Below are 15,070 nucleotides of genomic sequence, written 5' to 3'. Positions count from 1 at the left end.
ACAACTCCAACCCCATTACATGGTACACTTCATACTCACTAATTACCCAATATTGTATCTTTGTAATATCCTAGGCCTTTGTCCACAGTATGAAAGGAGCAATGGAAAGCTTATATTGCTAAATTGGAGCTTGGTTTCAGGTGGACAGTTCTCACCCAAAAGTATTGTCTGTCTACCCAATGAAAAAAACAATAAAAATACAGTTTTAGCTTATTTTGACATTTAGTTGCCCTCTTTACATATCCAAATACCCACCCAAGACACCACCCTAATAATGCTACTGATTTGGATTATAAGGAATATTTACACAGCCATCTTATAAAAGAAAAAAGGCACATATGGCATGATTCATATTTAGTCTTTTATGCTTCTTTCAGTAATTTTCTGGTTATATAGAACCCTGGCCTGACCTCTTGATATACTGACTGAGTTAATGTTTCAAAACACAGAGATATAACACAACTGAAACTCACGTATAACACTTGTATAAAAAAATCAGGAAATATTAGAGAAAGATTTTTATTCTTACACTTTCTTGCTTTCATTTGCAGGATCCTGCCTTTTACTGACACCTGCTGGATCCTGTGATTACTACAATCACATAACACACATGTTCACTCCATTGATGAGTTTGTGGGGTGTGTATAAAAAAGGCATATTCATACTATCTACCTATCTGTTACTACTATGTCATATTGAAAAGTAATAGTAACTGTCAGCAGAAATCTTATTAAATAACATAAATGAGAAGAACAATCTAGAAAGCACCATTATTGGGGGACAGAAAGGGAAATAGTCATTTCACTAATGCAAGCAATACTGAAAAAGATCTTCCCAGCTAAGTGCAAGTCAGTGCTTTCTATTTAAAAACACAGTAAACTTCATTCTTTAGACTGGAAATCTCTGAAACTACTGTAAGCAAATATGTAAGGTGCTGTCATACTGATCACACCCTTTTAAATATTTTAAGATTCCTTTAGAGATGTAAGCACCAAAATGATTAGTTTTATGTTACCAACCTTGAAAATAAAAAGGCTTCTACAAAAAAATGAAATCATTCAGTTTGTCAACTTAAACATATGTCTTTATCCATTGCTAAATCACATGTGTTCAGCAAACAATGTTTTTTAAAGAAAGCTTTTAAACTTTCCATGCCACATCATGAAGATCCTTGAACAAATCATCTATGCGTACCTCTGCAATATCACCCACATATCTTCAAACCAATGTGGCTTCACAAACAGTTGTGGAATGACTGATGCTATTCATTCAGCTCACCTGCTTAAGGAATGACATTGACAAAAGAACAAATTAATATATGTGGCATTCCTAGACCTGGAGAAAACATTTAAGGTGGTTCCATATGAACATACTGTACCTGTCACACCTTCCAATCACATACCATCTCTGAAACATACGTGCCTTGGATTTGACTCCTTTATCATAATGTCTCAAGAACCATACCCAGCTAGAGTGTTACCAGCTTGGTCCTTTGGCTTCTATTGTTTATGTTTAGTATGGACCCAGCAACCAATGATATCCAAACCCCAATTTATGGACTCTTCTTTATGCTGACTATGCCTTCCTCGTAAAAAAGAAACACACCAGGATTTTGATGGTGGCATCAATATCACCAGAGTGGGCCATATCAAGACCATACCATTTAAATACCTCAGCTCACTTGTCTGCAGTGATGGTAAAACACTCCCCAGCACCCAAGCACATGCCAAAGCTGCATGGCTAAAATGGCACCAAGTCACTGTGGTTGTCTGTGACTGCAGGATGCAGGAAGAAAAGGCCTATAAGACTGTGGTATGCCCGGTCACCTTCTCTGGTGTGGAATGCTGGTCAGTGCCTACTAAACACAAAAGAGTGAGGATGAAAATGTTACCATGGTCATATGATCTGACTTGACTCAACTACATCACAAACGAGGATGTCTGGAAAATGTCTGGAGTCCCTCCAGTTGCAGAATAGGTGCGCAAAGCTTGTCTTGATGTGCACTGCAGTAACACAACATTCAGTAGCAAAGATGGCGCTGTGTTTTTCCCCACCGGATGAAAGAAGATACTAGGATACCTTGAAACAAGTAGAGAATACCTGCATTTACATACAAAGTACATATCCATGTATATACATGTAGTCCCCGGGTTATATACGAGATAGGGACTGTAGGTTTGTGCTTAAATTGAGTTTGTATGTAAGTTGGAACAGGTACATTATTTTAATAAATGCTATTGTTGACCGACTGTAACCAAGTACTCTGCCAATGAATGATGGAGTTTCACCCCTCTCTGACCTTTTAATTATTTCTACTTTATTTTCAATGGTGATGGTTTTTCTCTTCTTTACTTTATCACCAGCACTTGCATCAGATTTGTGTTTCAGAGATATTCTTGAAGGATGAAGACAAAAGGTTAAGATGAGCTCTTCTGCACAGCGCTGTACACGCTATCACAGCAGGAAGGCACCCGTCAACACGTCTGATATACTGACAAGAGACAACTTCCTGCTATGTGCGTAACAGTACAAGCAGGCTTACTATTGAGAATAACTTGGGGCAACGAGGGGGGGTTCATCACTCGCCCACCACACAGTCAGCTCCACTTCAGTATGCTGCCTGCAGCGTCTGCCCACCGAGAACGAACATGGTGCGGCCAAAGGCAGGTAGTGAATCGCCCCACCCCAATTCAACAGGCAGCCATCCGAGGCACACTACAATGCTACCCCCGCCACCCCGTTCACCCTCAATGGCCTCCGTTCAGCCACAACCGGGTCAACGCTTGTAGCATTACCAGCCATGTTTGCTGGGCAGGCAGTGAAACGCCCACTCCATCCAGCCTGCGTCCAGTCAGGAGCAGTAGCTGCGGTGGCATAGTGGTCAGGCAGCGAACCATAGTCCTGCACACGAGCGATAGCTGTGGCCCTGGTGACTATGGACCATGGGTCACCGCTTGCCGTCGGGAGCTGCCTGAGGGACACTACACTGCGTGAGCAGTGATATTGCCCCCCTCCAGCCACCGCTTGCAGCATCCCCAGGTCAAAGATGACAGAGCGACAGTTACTGAGGCGTCGCAGCTGTGGCCTCATTTATAAGTCGTAGGTCGGATGTTCGTAACCTGGGGACTACCTATATACTAGTATACAGTGTGTGTATGTGTATACAGTACGTATATATGCAAGACACAGCTGATCCATGAAAAGGATGTCAGCCTATCATATGGTGAATACACACAAACATTAGGAATCAATTTAGAAGTTCCAGTCTTCCTAACCTGTGTGTCCTTGAACTGTGGAAGGAAACCTGAACACAAACAGAAAATCTAGGAAGACACAGGGGAAACATGCAAACTCCTCACATGGAGCTTCCAGAACCTGAACCTCAAGTCTCCTTGCTACCACTGTATCACCATACCTGTCTTAATATATCAAAATCTGGAGCCACTGGAGCGATTTTGCTCAAAATCGGTTTGCTTGTAGTATTTTACAATTGCAATAATAAATCTACCAAACTGAGTGATTTTTTTTTGAGTTATTCTGTTGTGACACTCATCAGTCTGGAAGTGGCCACTTCATGTTCAAGGATACCTAAACTGTAAAAATCCATTAAAATTTGGGCACAATACAACACTATCCCTATACAGTATATACTGGAACATATACTTTACAATAAATGTAGGGAAAGTAAAAAGACTTTTCAGTGCTTCTTTATATAGGAGTGGACATTCCCAAAAAACAAGGCACTATCTTTTTCTCAGCCATTCAGTTTCACTGAAGAAATGTTCATCCTGCTTAAGCGTCTTTTAAGCATCTGACTCTGAGTCTATATATACTATCATATACTTCAGAAAAATACAGCATGCAACTTGTGCATGTTTTTCTGTATAGTGTATGGTACATGCTGTATAATACAGCATGATATGATAAGACACTACCAACATTTTTATCTTGTCATTCATTTCCTTAGCCTGCTTATTTTAAGACATGGTGGTAGAAAATTAATGTCTGCTCAGCTACACAAGGCACAAACAAAGACCAATCTGTGGATAGGCTGCTACTACCTTCAGCCTATCCTCTGCTCATAGTCGTAATAATCAAAAGATGTCAATAATAGGACACTGGGAATAAATGCCACATTCTTCTTTATGAACAAGGAATTTGAAGATTTGTGGGTCAAACCTTGCTTATTTCATTGTATTATTTTAGCACAGAGCTTTTTGTTGATTTGAATCCATAACTTACACCCGCTATCTATAATCTATTTAAAAATACAATGTTAATGACCACTAAACATTCAATTTCATTTCTCTGATAATGCCACTTATTGCAGTCTAGGATAAGGAGGAGCCTTACAGTGTTAATAACAATATAACATTTTCAAATACACTTAACCTAGGTCAGGATCACATGGGCTACAGCCTATCTTGGCCACACTGGCAGCAAAGTAGGAAACAGCCCCGGATAGGATGCCAGTCTTTCACAGGGCACACAATTTAGAATTTCCAATCATCATAACCAACATATCTCTGGGGAAATGAGCAGGCATGAGAATCAGATCCAGTAGCAGGCAGGGATAAACACTGCACCACTGAATGGTAATAATTTGAATGATGTGCATTTTGTAATTGATTTCAGTTATTTTGATGAAAATTGACTTCATGTTTTATTTTTTTTCTCTATAATATTCCGACTTGTTTTATAATAGTTCTTAGCTTGAATGTTGATGTGCAAAATCAACACCAATTTACTATAAAAATTACACATCTCTCAGCAAACATTTTAGTTTACCTCACACTCTGCATGTGCATGAAGGACTCAAACTTGAGATATAGTTAATACTGATATGTCTCAATCCCCTATTGCTTTACTCCTACAATGAAGGTTGGTAAATGAGGTGGAGAGGAATATGACCATTACCAGCCATAAAACTCCCACCTAGATGAATACTTTGTAAGTTGTATAGTTATTGATCAATCATAGGCTATTTCAGCACAGACTCACTGACTGAGCAGAGCAGATACAGTATTCTGGGATGTGAGCTCTCAAACGTCGGTGGTGAAAAGGAAATCTGTATCTGTCATACTAATTGTCACTGTACATAAATTTAATTGTAATGCTAGATGTAATTAAAATAATAAATGGTGAATTTGACAGTATAGCACAATGTTTAACACAGCTGCCTCACAGTAACACTGTTGTTGGTTTCAATTTTTTTTCCATTTGCTGACTGTGTGATGTTCACATATTGCCTCCACATTTTTACAATTTTTCCCCAGACACTCCAGTTTTCCCTCACACATTTCAGAAGTTTACGTGTACAGCAAATTGGCAGTTTAAAATTAGCCCCGTGTGGGTGTGTCAGAAGAATCTGTGATCGTGTCCAGTAGTGATGAGCGACAAAGTCAAGTTTTGATTTGCACATAGTTTTGGGAAAACTGACACTAAAAATCATTTTATTGGCAATTTTGCAAAAAATTGATTTTTTTGGGTTGGTGTAGAAAACAATGAATGCTGCCTCCTGAAGACTCATTCACACTTCATGTTTATCTGTGAAACTACGTAAATCGAGTAAATGCCTGCACACCAGTAAAATGAATTCTATTTATACTTCATGTTTACTTGACCAACAAGGGGCAGTGTGTTTTTTTATTTTTTTTATTTTATGCGTTAGATATTTTTGACACGAAGACACACCAAAATGCACCATTGTTCAAATTACTACATTTTCCTACACAGAAAATCATTTGGAGCCCCCTTCCTGCCCCCTTGTTACAACCTTTACCTAGCAACTGCCATTTCCTTTTTCTTGATTTCTACATAATGGAGGTTCAAGTTTCATTTCTGTCTCTGATACATCTTTATGACTGTGATCACAAACACTGTCAATGTAATTGGCAAAGTGAGCATCCTCTTACCAGTACAAACACAATGCACAGCTGTGGGTTAAAAAAATGTCTTCATGTCACAGTAAATTAGGTGATTTTTTTCCTTAATAGATATCTTTATCTAAGTAATAAATGACAGGCAAACGCATGCAGAATGAATGCATGGTTACGTTTCTGGAAAGGAAGCGATTGTGTCAATGGTGCAAATTTTATAGGAAGTAAAAGACCATGTGAAATATGATTTAAATTCAATTGCAAACAAATCATTTCATTTATCACTACTGTCCAGAACTGGTGCCTTATACCATTATATTGTGAGGATGGGCTCTGGTCCCAGTGAACTTTGTGAATGATCAAGCTGATCTGAGAATGCTATGTCCTGTTATGTTATGTACTGAGGTCTAATATCAGTCCAGCAGAACGATCAACTCACTTTGTGACACTGAGAAAATGTGTTCATCTTCCCATTTTATTATTGCATAAAAAAGTGAAAAACAATTATTAGGTCTACAAAAACATGAATGTATCAGGTTATAGCCCAATTATATAAGCGCACATGTGCAAATTTTCATTACATTTATATCTGGACTGTGTGGTAAATGGATGAATGCTGTTGTTTGATAAGTAGTTAATCCTTATTTATTTCTTCACTAATTAAATTATTTGTTTTTTGTAAATATTGAGAATAGCATTTTTAATTTAATGTGTATGTTTAATATATCTTTCATCTCATCCTGTATAATAATGCTTTTTTTAATAAAGAATTTGGTCACATGAAAATAAGGTGCAAAAAGTTTATTTGGGAACTGCTTCTATGATTATGATAGTATTTTGTACTATAAAGTTATGTGGTAGTAGTATTAGTCATGGTAGTACTGTCACATGTGCAAATAAAATTATTACTTGCATGTTTCTGGCCAACATGCAATATCAGTAGTGCTCAGTAATACTGATTATTTTATTCATAGTCAATCTAATAATTTATTATTTAATCTCAGTTTCTCTGTAATAAGTGTACTGTATATTGCTTGTTAAATTTTCATAAGTAATCATTATTTTTTCCATTTTATTATTTTAATATTATAATTATTAACTTCAATGTTGTGCAAGCATCAGAGTAAAATTTATATTGCATATGACAATAAGTATCTATTAATTAATTTCCTTTCTGTTAACTTGCACTACAGGAGATGTCCAATTTTGGACAATTTCTAGACAAAGAGAAGCAGCTCTGTAGATGGAGACTATTCAATGGATAGAAAATTGCATTGTCTAGCAGAGGCCTCCTCCAGCCAACAGGTCTTCTGAGATACAGGACAAGAGGTCATCTATTAGTCAAACCAACTGTGAGCATTGAACATGATTGAAAATATTAAAAAGGGCAAATCAAAACGCACAAAAAAGAATTATCAATACTATTGTAAAACCTTCAAAGTTACAACAGGTCAATCTTCCCACCCTGTAAAATCTACAGAACGGAAATGAATTTACTTAAAACATGCCCCAGGAAAACAAAAGATGTCTATCAACAATTTTAAACTTGCTTGTCAAATTTCTGCCTCCTGGCATGTTCAACTTTTTTCACAATAAAAACAATTCTAAAGATGTCTTGGTACTGATAAGATCACACAAGTTTCGGTGACCATGTAACATTGACATGCATACTCAGTTCTACAACATTGGCTGCACAGGCAGTGGCTCTATTACTAGAAAGGCAACTGAAATAAATGACAAAAACATTTTCCGATTTGCAGCATTTAGCACTTAGAGATAGATAATAGATAGATAGACAATCCTCATTAAACACTTATAAATAGAATTATATAAATAGGAAGACTTGGTGATCTTAATTATCCATTGTTCATAGATAGATAGATAGATAGATAGATAGATAGATAGATAGATAGATAGATAGATAGATAGATAGATAGATAGATAGATATGACACTGTTTTAAAATGCAAGCAATACATGAGCTTGTTCTTTCACATGAGAGGTCATCCATGTATCATAACATTCTCAAATGTATTTAATCTGTTTCAACATCATCTGGAGTTGAACTTTATCATACCAGCCCCAGACACATGGCATGAATCAGTCCTATACAGAACACCAGTGCACGCACTCCCTCACACAAGACAAATTTAGAGTTACCAATTCATCTAATATGCAAGTTTTTTACATGCAGTAGACAAACTATATTACTTAAAAAGAGTTCATGTAGAAAATAAGTAAAACCTGTAAACTCCATAAAGATAACAGAGACTGGTAAAATTCAAACTCATTAAACTGAATGCATGAGGCAGGAAACATTAACTAACATGCTACTGTGATACCCCTATATAAACTTTATTATACTTCAGTTTACACATGAACATGTAGGTTAATTACATTACACAATACATAATGATTTATGAAAAAAAAGGGTTGTAATCTACATTAAGAATATTTTTTAACATTTTTTCCACCATTTATTCTGCTGATGAGAAGGAAACATAAAATGCAGTATTGTAGTACTAATGTTTTTATAAAGGTATTTTAGTGATTTTTGTTATGAAATGAGCTATATAATGTAAGTAAAGATAAATTCAATAAATGAATACATTAAAAGATTAAACCTTTTCCTAACAAATATTGATTGAGGGATTGTTTGATTTTAGCTTAACAGCATACTCTGTGGAGGTTAAGATCAATTACAAGAAAAGAGTCATAGCAATGTAAAATGATGTATTTCATTTTTATGCACAGCTGTATTCCCTCTGCCACCTTTACCTCCAGGCCAAAACATTAACTGTAAAAAGAATTATTTTGTTGCCTTTTTAAAGAATATAGTTTGCAACTCAAAAAGTATGACATTGTGGCTTTGTGTATTGCCATACTTCTGTCCTTGTGTTTCTTGAGATACAGACTAAGAGTAGGATGAGGAAGTTTAAACTCCAGGAAGAATTAAACTCCGGTAAAACTGAGTGAACTGGATATGGGGAAAATGTATGTGGCTTATCAAAGCCACAATGGTGAACTCTTACTACAATAAACAGTTTAACCTAAATAGTCAAAATATGAAAGAAAAAAAAAAACAAGAAATACGATTCATTAACATCATGTTGCGGTTAGTTGTTCAGTGAGTAAGAAACAGGTTCTGTTCATACTTAATGCGAAATGTACTGTATTCTTTATTATACTGAGGGACTTAAACACCACTTAATTAATACTTACTTTACTATTAAAGTTTGCTCAGGTGATTAAGTTGTCACATAAAACTGTTCCACTAAATACAGACTTTCCTTTTTTCTTCAGAAGAGCTTCTAACAGTATAATTGTCATACATTAACACTTTGTCACAAAGCTTATTTTGAGTACAACTGCACAGGCAGAGTGGCTTAGCGGTTAAAACTTTTGTCTTACAGCTAGAGGAAGCTGTAGTCAAATTATCTGTCTGCTCATTACATTTGTGGAGCCTGCACATTCACTCCATATTTACTTTTTTTTTCCTGCAGGTACTCCAGTTTCCCTTTCACTTACCAAACATATTTGTGTTAGGCTAATTGATCCAGTGTGAGTTATTGTGGACTGGTGTGTAAATGTGTCCTGCAAAGAACTGGTACTTCATTCGAGGTTCTACCATTTACTAATTCTACCAGAGTTGTCTCCATCTCCCATGACCCTAAATTGATTAAAGCAGGTGCAGTTAATGAATGAATGAATGAATATATAAGCATATTCTAAATATTTAAAATATCAAAACTTAACAAGAACAATATCTGATTAGTTCCAGTGTCTGTTTGTTCACACCTCTGTAGAAAGCAACAGTGTTTCATTTATGCATACTGTAAATGTACCACACATTGGTTTATATAACTTTGTTATAAGAATGTTTTTATAAAAATGCAATGCAAGTAGATTTTTTGAAAGTTCTTCAGGATAGATAGATAGATAGATAGATAGATAGATAGATAGATAGATAGATAGATAGATAGATAGATAGATAGATAGAATTCATGTTTACCAATGTTAATATGTTCAATATATCCTGTTGTGTATTCCTGTACTTACTGAAGACCTCTGCGTTTTAAGCTTGTGGTGGCCTGAAACAGTTTGGCTTTTGAATTTACAACTTCAGGCTTCACTTCTTAGCAGCCAGACCACTGAGCTCTCTAGACTCTACCTAATTGATACTGACATGATCATTGGAAAGTTATTTTTAATATTCCAAATACATGATATTAAAGTATACTTACAACTAATTCAGTGTTTCTGTTTCAAGATTATCATGAAATAAAGTATTATAGACAAATGTAGGCTATAAATGGTAAGAAATGGTATCAAAAACACTGCTTTCGCTTTTTCGTTTAATACATACTCACCCATCTATCTATTTTCTCAACCCACATTTTTCATGACAGACAGTGTGGTGTAGAGGTTAGGGCACTGCAATTAATTAGGCCATCATGTTGATAATAACCCTCCACTAAATCTGTGTGATCCTAAGCAAGTCTACCATGTGCTCTAACTACAAAAATACATGTTAGAAGCTATATTCTACCCTGACACTGTATGTCGCCTTATTTAAGGATATCCACCATGTGCCATTATAATAATGTTTACAAAGTCACAGCTAGCTAAAATCTATTCCAGGAGCATTAGGACCACTAGACAAGACACTTACTTTACAGTAAAAAGTTAATAATCCTAATAAGATGACTTTGGACAGGGAGGGAAGACACACAAACTTCATTTGGACATTCCATGTACCTGGAACAGTGAGGCAGCAGCACTAACCACTGTATTGTTGTGCTGCCTATAATTCCTTGACATATGCTGTAAATCTTCAGTAAATTGTCTGACACAGATGTTGTTTCATAACACTGATATTGCACCATCACATTTAAATAAAAAGTTTCCATTGTTTTAATGAGTAAATATGTGTAATCACACTGAGCAGCTGAAAAACAGAGTTTGTCATCTCTGCTAAAAATATGTTTAGACACGTTCTGTCAACTTATTTCCTGATGATGCTCAGAAAATGAAAATTTAACAGTACAGCACCACAATAGCTTAACAGAACAAAAAGAGGTGCCCTGAATTAGCTCATTTCTGGTTAACAAAGTACAAAACATTTATAGTTTAAAAAAAAAAAGAAAGAGTCCACATCAGTGTTAAAAGGGTTGAGCAAACAGTCCAATCTAGACCATCCTCAAACGCTGTATACCACACTTTTACAGAAATCAGAGGACCGTCAGGTTCAGTGACCAGCTAAGAAAAGGTGAGATTGGAAACCGAGTCTTTAAAGTTGCCATTCTGCCACACTGTCTACCAACTTATGCATTTGAAAAAAAAAATATTACAGTAGGGTGACAGTGTTCCATCTGATACAGCACACCTGTAAAGCTATGTATTAATATTTTTCTTTATTGTACTCATTTTGCTATAATGAAGGGAAATCTTTAATCTTAATGAGTCTAAAGCAGGGGTTACTGTTGTACAGAGACACTGAGTCTTTCATTAGAGCTGTAGCTCTTGGCAGATGACTTCATGATTGAGAGGATATGTCAAGTGCAATTTCAAGTGTAATACTGGTTTGTTTGTTTTTAATTTTCCTCATTTGGTTAGGGAGAGACTTGTTTTTATAATCATGATACATCAGACAATAGTTTTATGTGACTTGTACTCAAAGAAAGTGAATCATCTTTTGTAGGGTCTGTGCCCAGTTTCGAAAATGTTATTGCTTTGATGTTTGCAAATTATTTTATTGGGGATGAACATTTCACATCAAGATGACTCTAAACATATCTAAAGATTCAAAAAAGTACAGCACATTTTTAATTTAACATTGGTGCCAACACTCAGGTGGGACTCTATTACCTAATAGGTAAATATAAAATTGATTGTGCTGCAGGCTCCAGTGATACCAGTCACGTTACAGTTTAAAATGTTCACTTGTCAGATCATACATGATACATCGACAAGAAGCATTTCAAGTAAACTGTACTATGGCAATACACTAAGTAGTGTTGTCATCTTACAGTCCTGGTTTGATTCTCAGAGCCTACTTTGTAACATTCTCATGCTTTCTCTTTGTTTGGGTTTCCTCTGATTTTGTCAGATGATAATCAGTATTGATCTGAGTGGGATTGGTTGGTTTTTGCTTTGAGCCCACTCTTTTCAGAATCACCTCTGGCTGTCTGTAACTCAGGAAATGGATGGAAGGACAGGACGGAGTAAGACAGAAATGTCGCTTTTCAGGGAATGTTGCTTGAAATTATTTTTATTCAGTGTTTCTTATGATATACTGTTCTTCCAAAGTTATTTGCGCCTTGTGATTTTAGTATTAAATATAATAATAAAAGCATTTTATTAAATCTTTTTGTTATTAATACTCTTTACATGTTTGTGTTTATTGTTAATTTTAGTAAGAATTAGATTTCATGTATCCACTTTTTATATGTACTTTCTAAATCATAGTCACATAATTATAGTTTAGGTATTGTAAATGTTAATATCATTATCAGTGATAAAGGTAATGCAGGGATATGTTGTCGCTTAAATAATTTTAGTGAACAAACAGAACAGATTACCACATGCAAACATAAATCAGATTTTTACAATTAAACCCAGTCTAGTAATTTTTGCGATTTTCTATAATTATACTGTAAACTCATTTTATTACCAAGAATAAATCCCCACAAAAATAAATTTTTGTTTGGTGCATAATTATTGTGTATTGATAGTGATGAACATATTATGATATGACTGTACAACTGTAATAATAATACTAATATTAAACCTTAATCATATATGAACATCTAAAATAAACTCGCTTATAAAAATGTGTTTGCAAAGCTTGATATTAAATTGTGATTCTGGTCAAAACCTTTCATTGATATCTGTTGAAGATACTATATTATTCGAAACAACTTTAAAATTAATCATAGATCTTGGCATGTCTTAAATGTATTTGAGTTAACATTTAAAGAGTTGCTTGTAATCTGTAATCGCAAAGGCACCTGACGGCACCTAAAAATTAGAATCGTTAAGGGATACGTGTGCTTTACCGCTCTGAAAGTAAAGAAACACATTTCCTCGAGAATGTAATAAATAAAATGTATTCAAAAAGACCGGATCACACACCTAACAGTAAGTGAACACACGTTATATAAAATATACAGCAACGAAACTATTTTCATATTTTTACACGGAGGAATCCATTGTACTATAAAGACAACCCGTTCTGCAGTTCTGTCACTTTCCTCTTTTATAAAAATTCCTAAGACACTGTGCAAAGAATCGACCCTAATGTCGCACTTAGTGTAACGATTACGGTTCTAACCCCATTCTGCACTTCACACTTCACGAGATTCGCCCAGATGAAGCGCAGACGGATTAATCGATTTCAAATTCTAAACCTGTGATTTAAGTGCTCAGCTTCATAGCCAATGGACCACGCCGATTCCTCTCTACGAAATTATCATTCACAAAACCAACAGAAAGACCATAGGACACTCTACTTTATGGACGATATTTCAAACTTTAATAGACATTTATTTGAGTCTATGGAAATATCAATTTCTGACAAAAAGATAGCGTGCCCGTTTCTGGCTGTCAATTTTACCTTCAATTATAACACAAAGTTTAAAGGAGGAGCATCATTGTTTGAACCTCTGGTGAGAGTTCACTGAGGTGAGCAAATTTTGATGTTAAAAGCCTGACTTACCTGTACATGAATGAAGAGGCTTGGGTCTGACAAGCAGAGAAGGGCACACGGAATATAAGGAAAGTTTTTCAAAATAGTCGCAGGTCTCTTTGGACAGAATTTCGTCAATCATGAAGGTCTTGTAGCGCCGCCTGGCTGTTTTAAGGTTGCCCGTCGAAGGCATCCTTGACTCGGTTTGGCAGTGCATGATGAGTCGCTGCAGCCGTAGTAACAGGCTCAACTTTATTGAAGACCAGGTGAGACCAAAGTAAAACAAAATTCAGAAAAAATTCTCAAAAGTACTGCTTATATATATATATATATAAAACGATTTAAAGATACAGGCTGAATAGAGGCAGAAAAAAGAATTTCTCCAGTCCAGTTTTGCAGCAAGAATGTCCTAAGTGTTAAAACACTTGTAAGATCTTTTATATAGTAGCGTGTGCTGTTGAGACGTTATAAAGTGAACTGGAGTTGAGAATGCCCCCGAGCCTCTCCTATATAAACCGTCCCCAGATAAACATCTCCACCATCCCGACTCAGGACAGTGAGGCTGTCAATCAAGTGCTCCGCTTACTCCGGAGGGGCTGCGCCGCACGCTGCTGAGCCGCTCTGTCTAATTACCGCGGCGCGTCAGGCTGCACGGCTCGCACCAAATAAAGCAGCGCGCCCTTTCTTTTCCCTCCCCACCTCTCTCTCTCTCTCTCTCTCTCTCTCTCTCTCTCTCTCTCTCTGTCTCTCTCTCTCTCTCTCTCTGTGTTTCTCTCTCTCCCACTGTACTCTCTTATTTCTTCTATGTTCGTTTCTTTAAACTAGTTATTATTCGCGAACATCCAATATAAATCCGCATTTCTCACACATCATTTCTGAACATACACATGTATTAATTTTACTTAATAAACAAAACATTTCATAAACAGAATTTGCCATCCCGAACTAAAATGGTAAGTCAAGGTTGACTGCGTACAATTGAACGAGACGGGGCTAAAACTGCTCTATAGAAAAGTAGAATAGTAGAAAAGTTACTGAATATTCGTTCAGATTAATTATTTTAATGCATTGTTCTTAAAATTCAGAAAATATGCTTTTAAGAAAAGACTTATTGCTGTTTTCGAAAGAGGTTTTATTATGTTTTTCAGTTGTAATTAAATGCGTATCATGGAAATGTGTTTCCGTGAACTCCTGGTGTGACTGTATACATTAACCAAGGTGTACTCTCTTTTTTAAGACATTTTAATATTGAAGATGGATAGATTGAACGTTTTTATTAGCCTTGTTAAATATATCAAAACGTTCTAAAAATCGAAAAGAATGTTTATAAACATTAAAATAAACGAATTTAACTGGTACATATGTTTTGTAGAGTTATTTTCTTTCTCCATGCTCTATAATCAAATTACTTACACTGTATGAAGGACAGGTATGCAGTGCAATTGTGTCAGTTCAATTATTAGTTGAAATCTGGTCAATTCTGTACGTCTACCTTAATGATAACG

The 15,070-nt window shown here is 35.9% G+C and overlaps 1 protein-coding gene across 1 annotated transcript in view; it reads right to left on the bottom strand.

Annotated features, from left to right (window-relative positions):
* The window catches only part of barx2 (BARX homeobox 2), a 44,223-nt gene extending 30,013 nt beyond the window's left edge, over nucleotides 1–14,210 (bottom strand). Inside the window, exon 1 of the mRNA XM_039764048.1 lies at nucleotides 13,596–14,210. Coding sequence (XP_039619982.1) covers nucleotides 13,596–13,782 — 187 coding nt within the window. The 5' untranslated portion in view covers nucleotides 13,783–14,210. The remainder of the gene's footprint in view (nucleotides 1–13,595) is intronic.
* Between the last annotated feature and the right edge of the window lie 860 nt (nucleotides 14,211–15,070).

The sequence above is a fragment of the Polypterus senegalus genome, chromosome 9, assembly GCF_016835505.1.
Source record: "Polypterus senegalus isolate Bchr_013 chromosome 9, ASM1683550v1, whole genome shotgun sequence".
Lineage (NCBI taxonomy): Eukaryota > Metazoa > Chordata > Cladistia > Polypteriformes > Polypteridae > Polypterus > Polypterus senegalus.
Note: the sequence above shows the minus strand (reverse complement) of the source record. Positions and strands in the feature narration are given on the sequence as shown.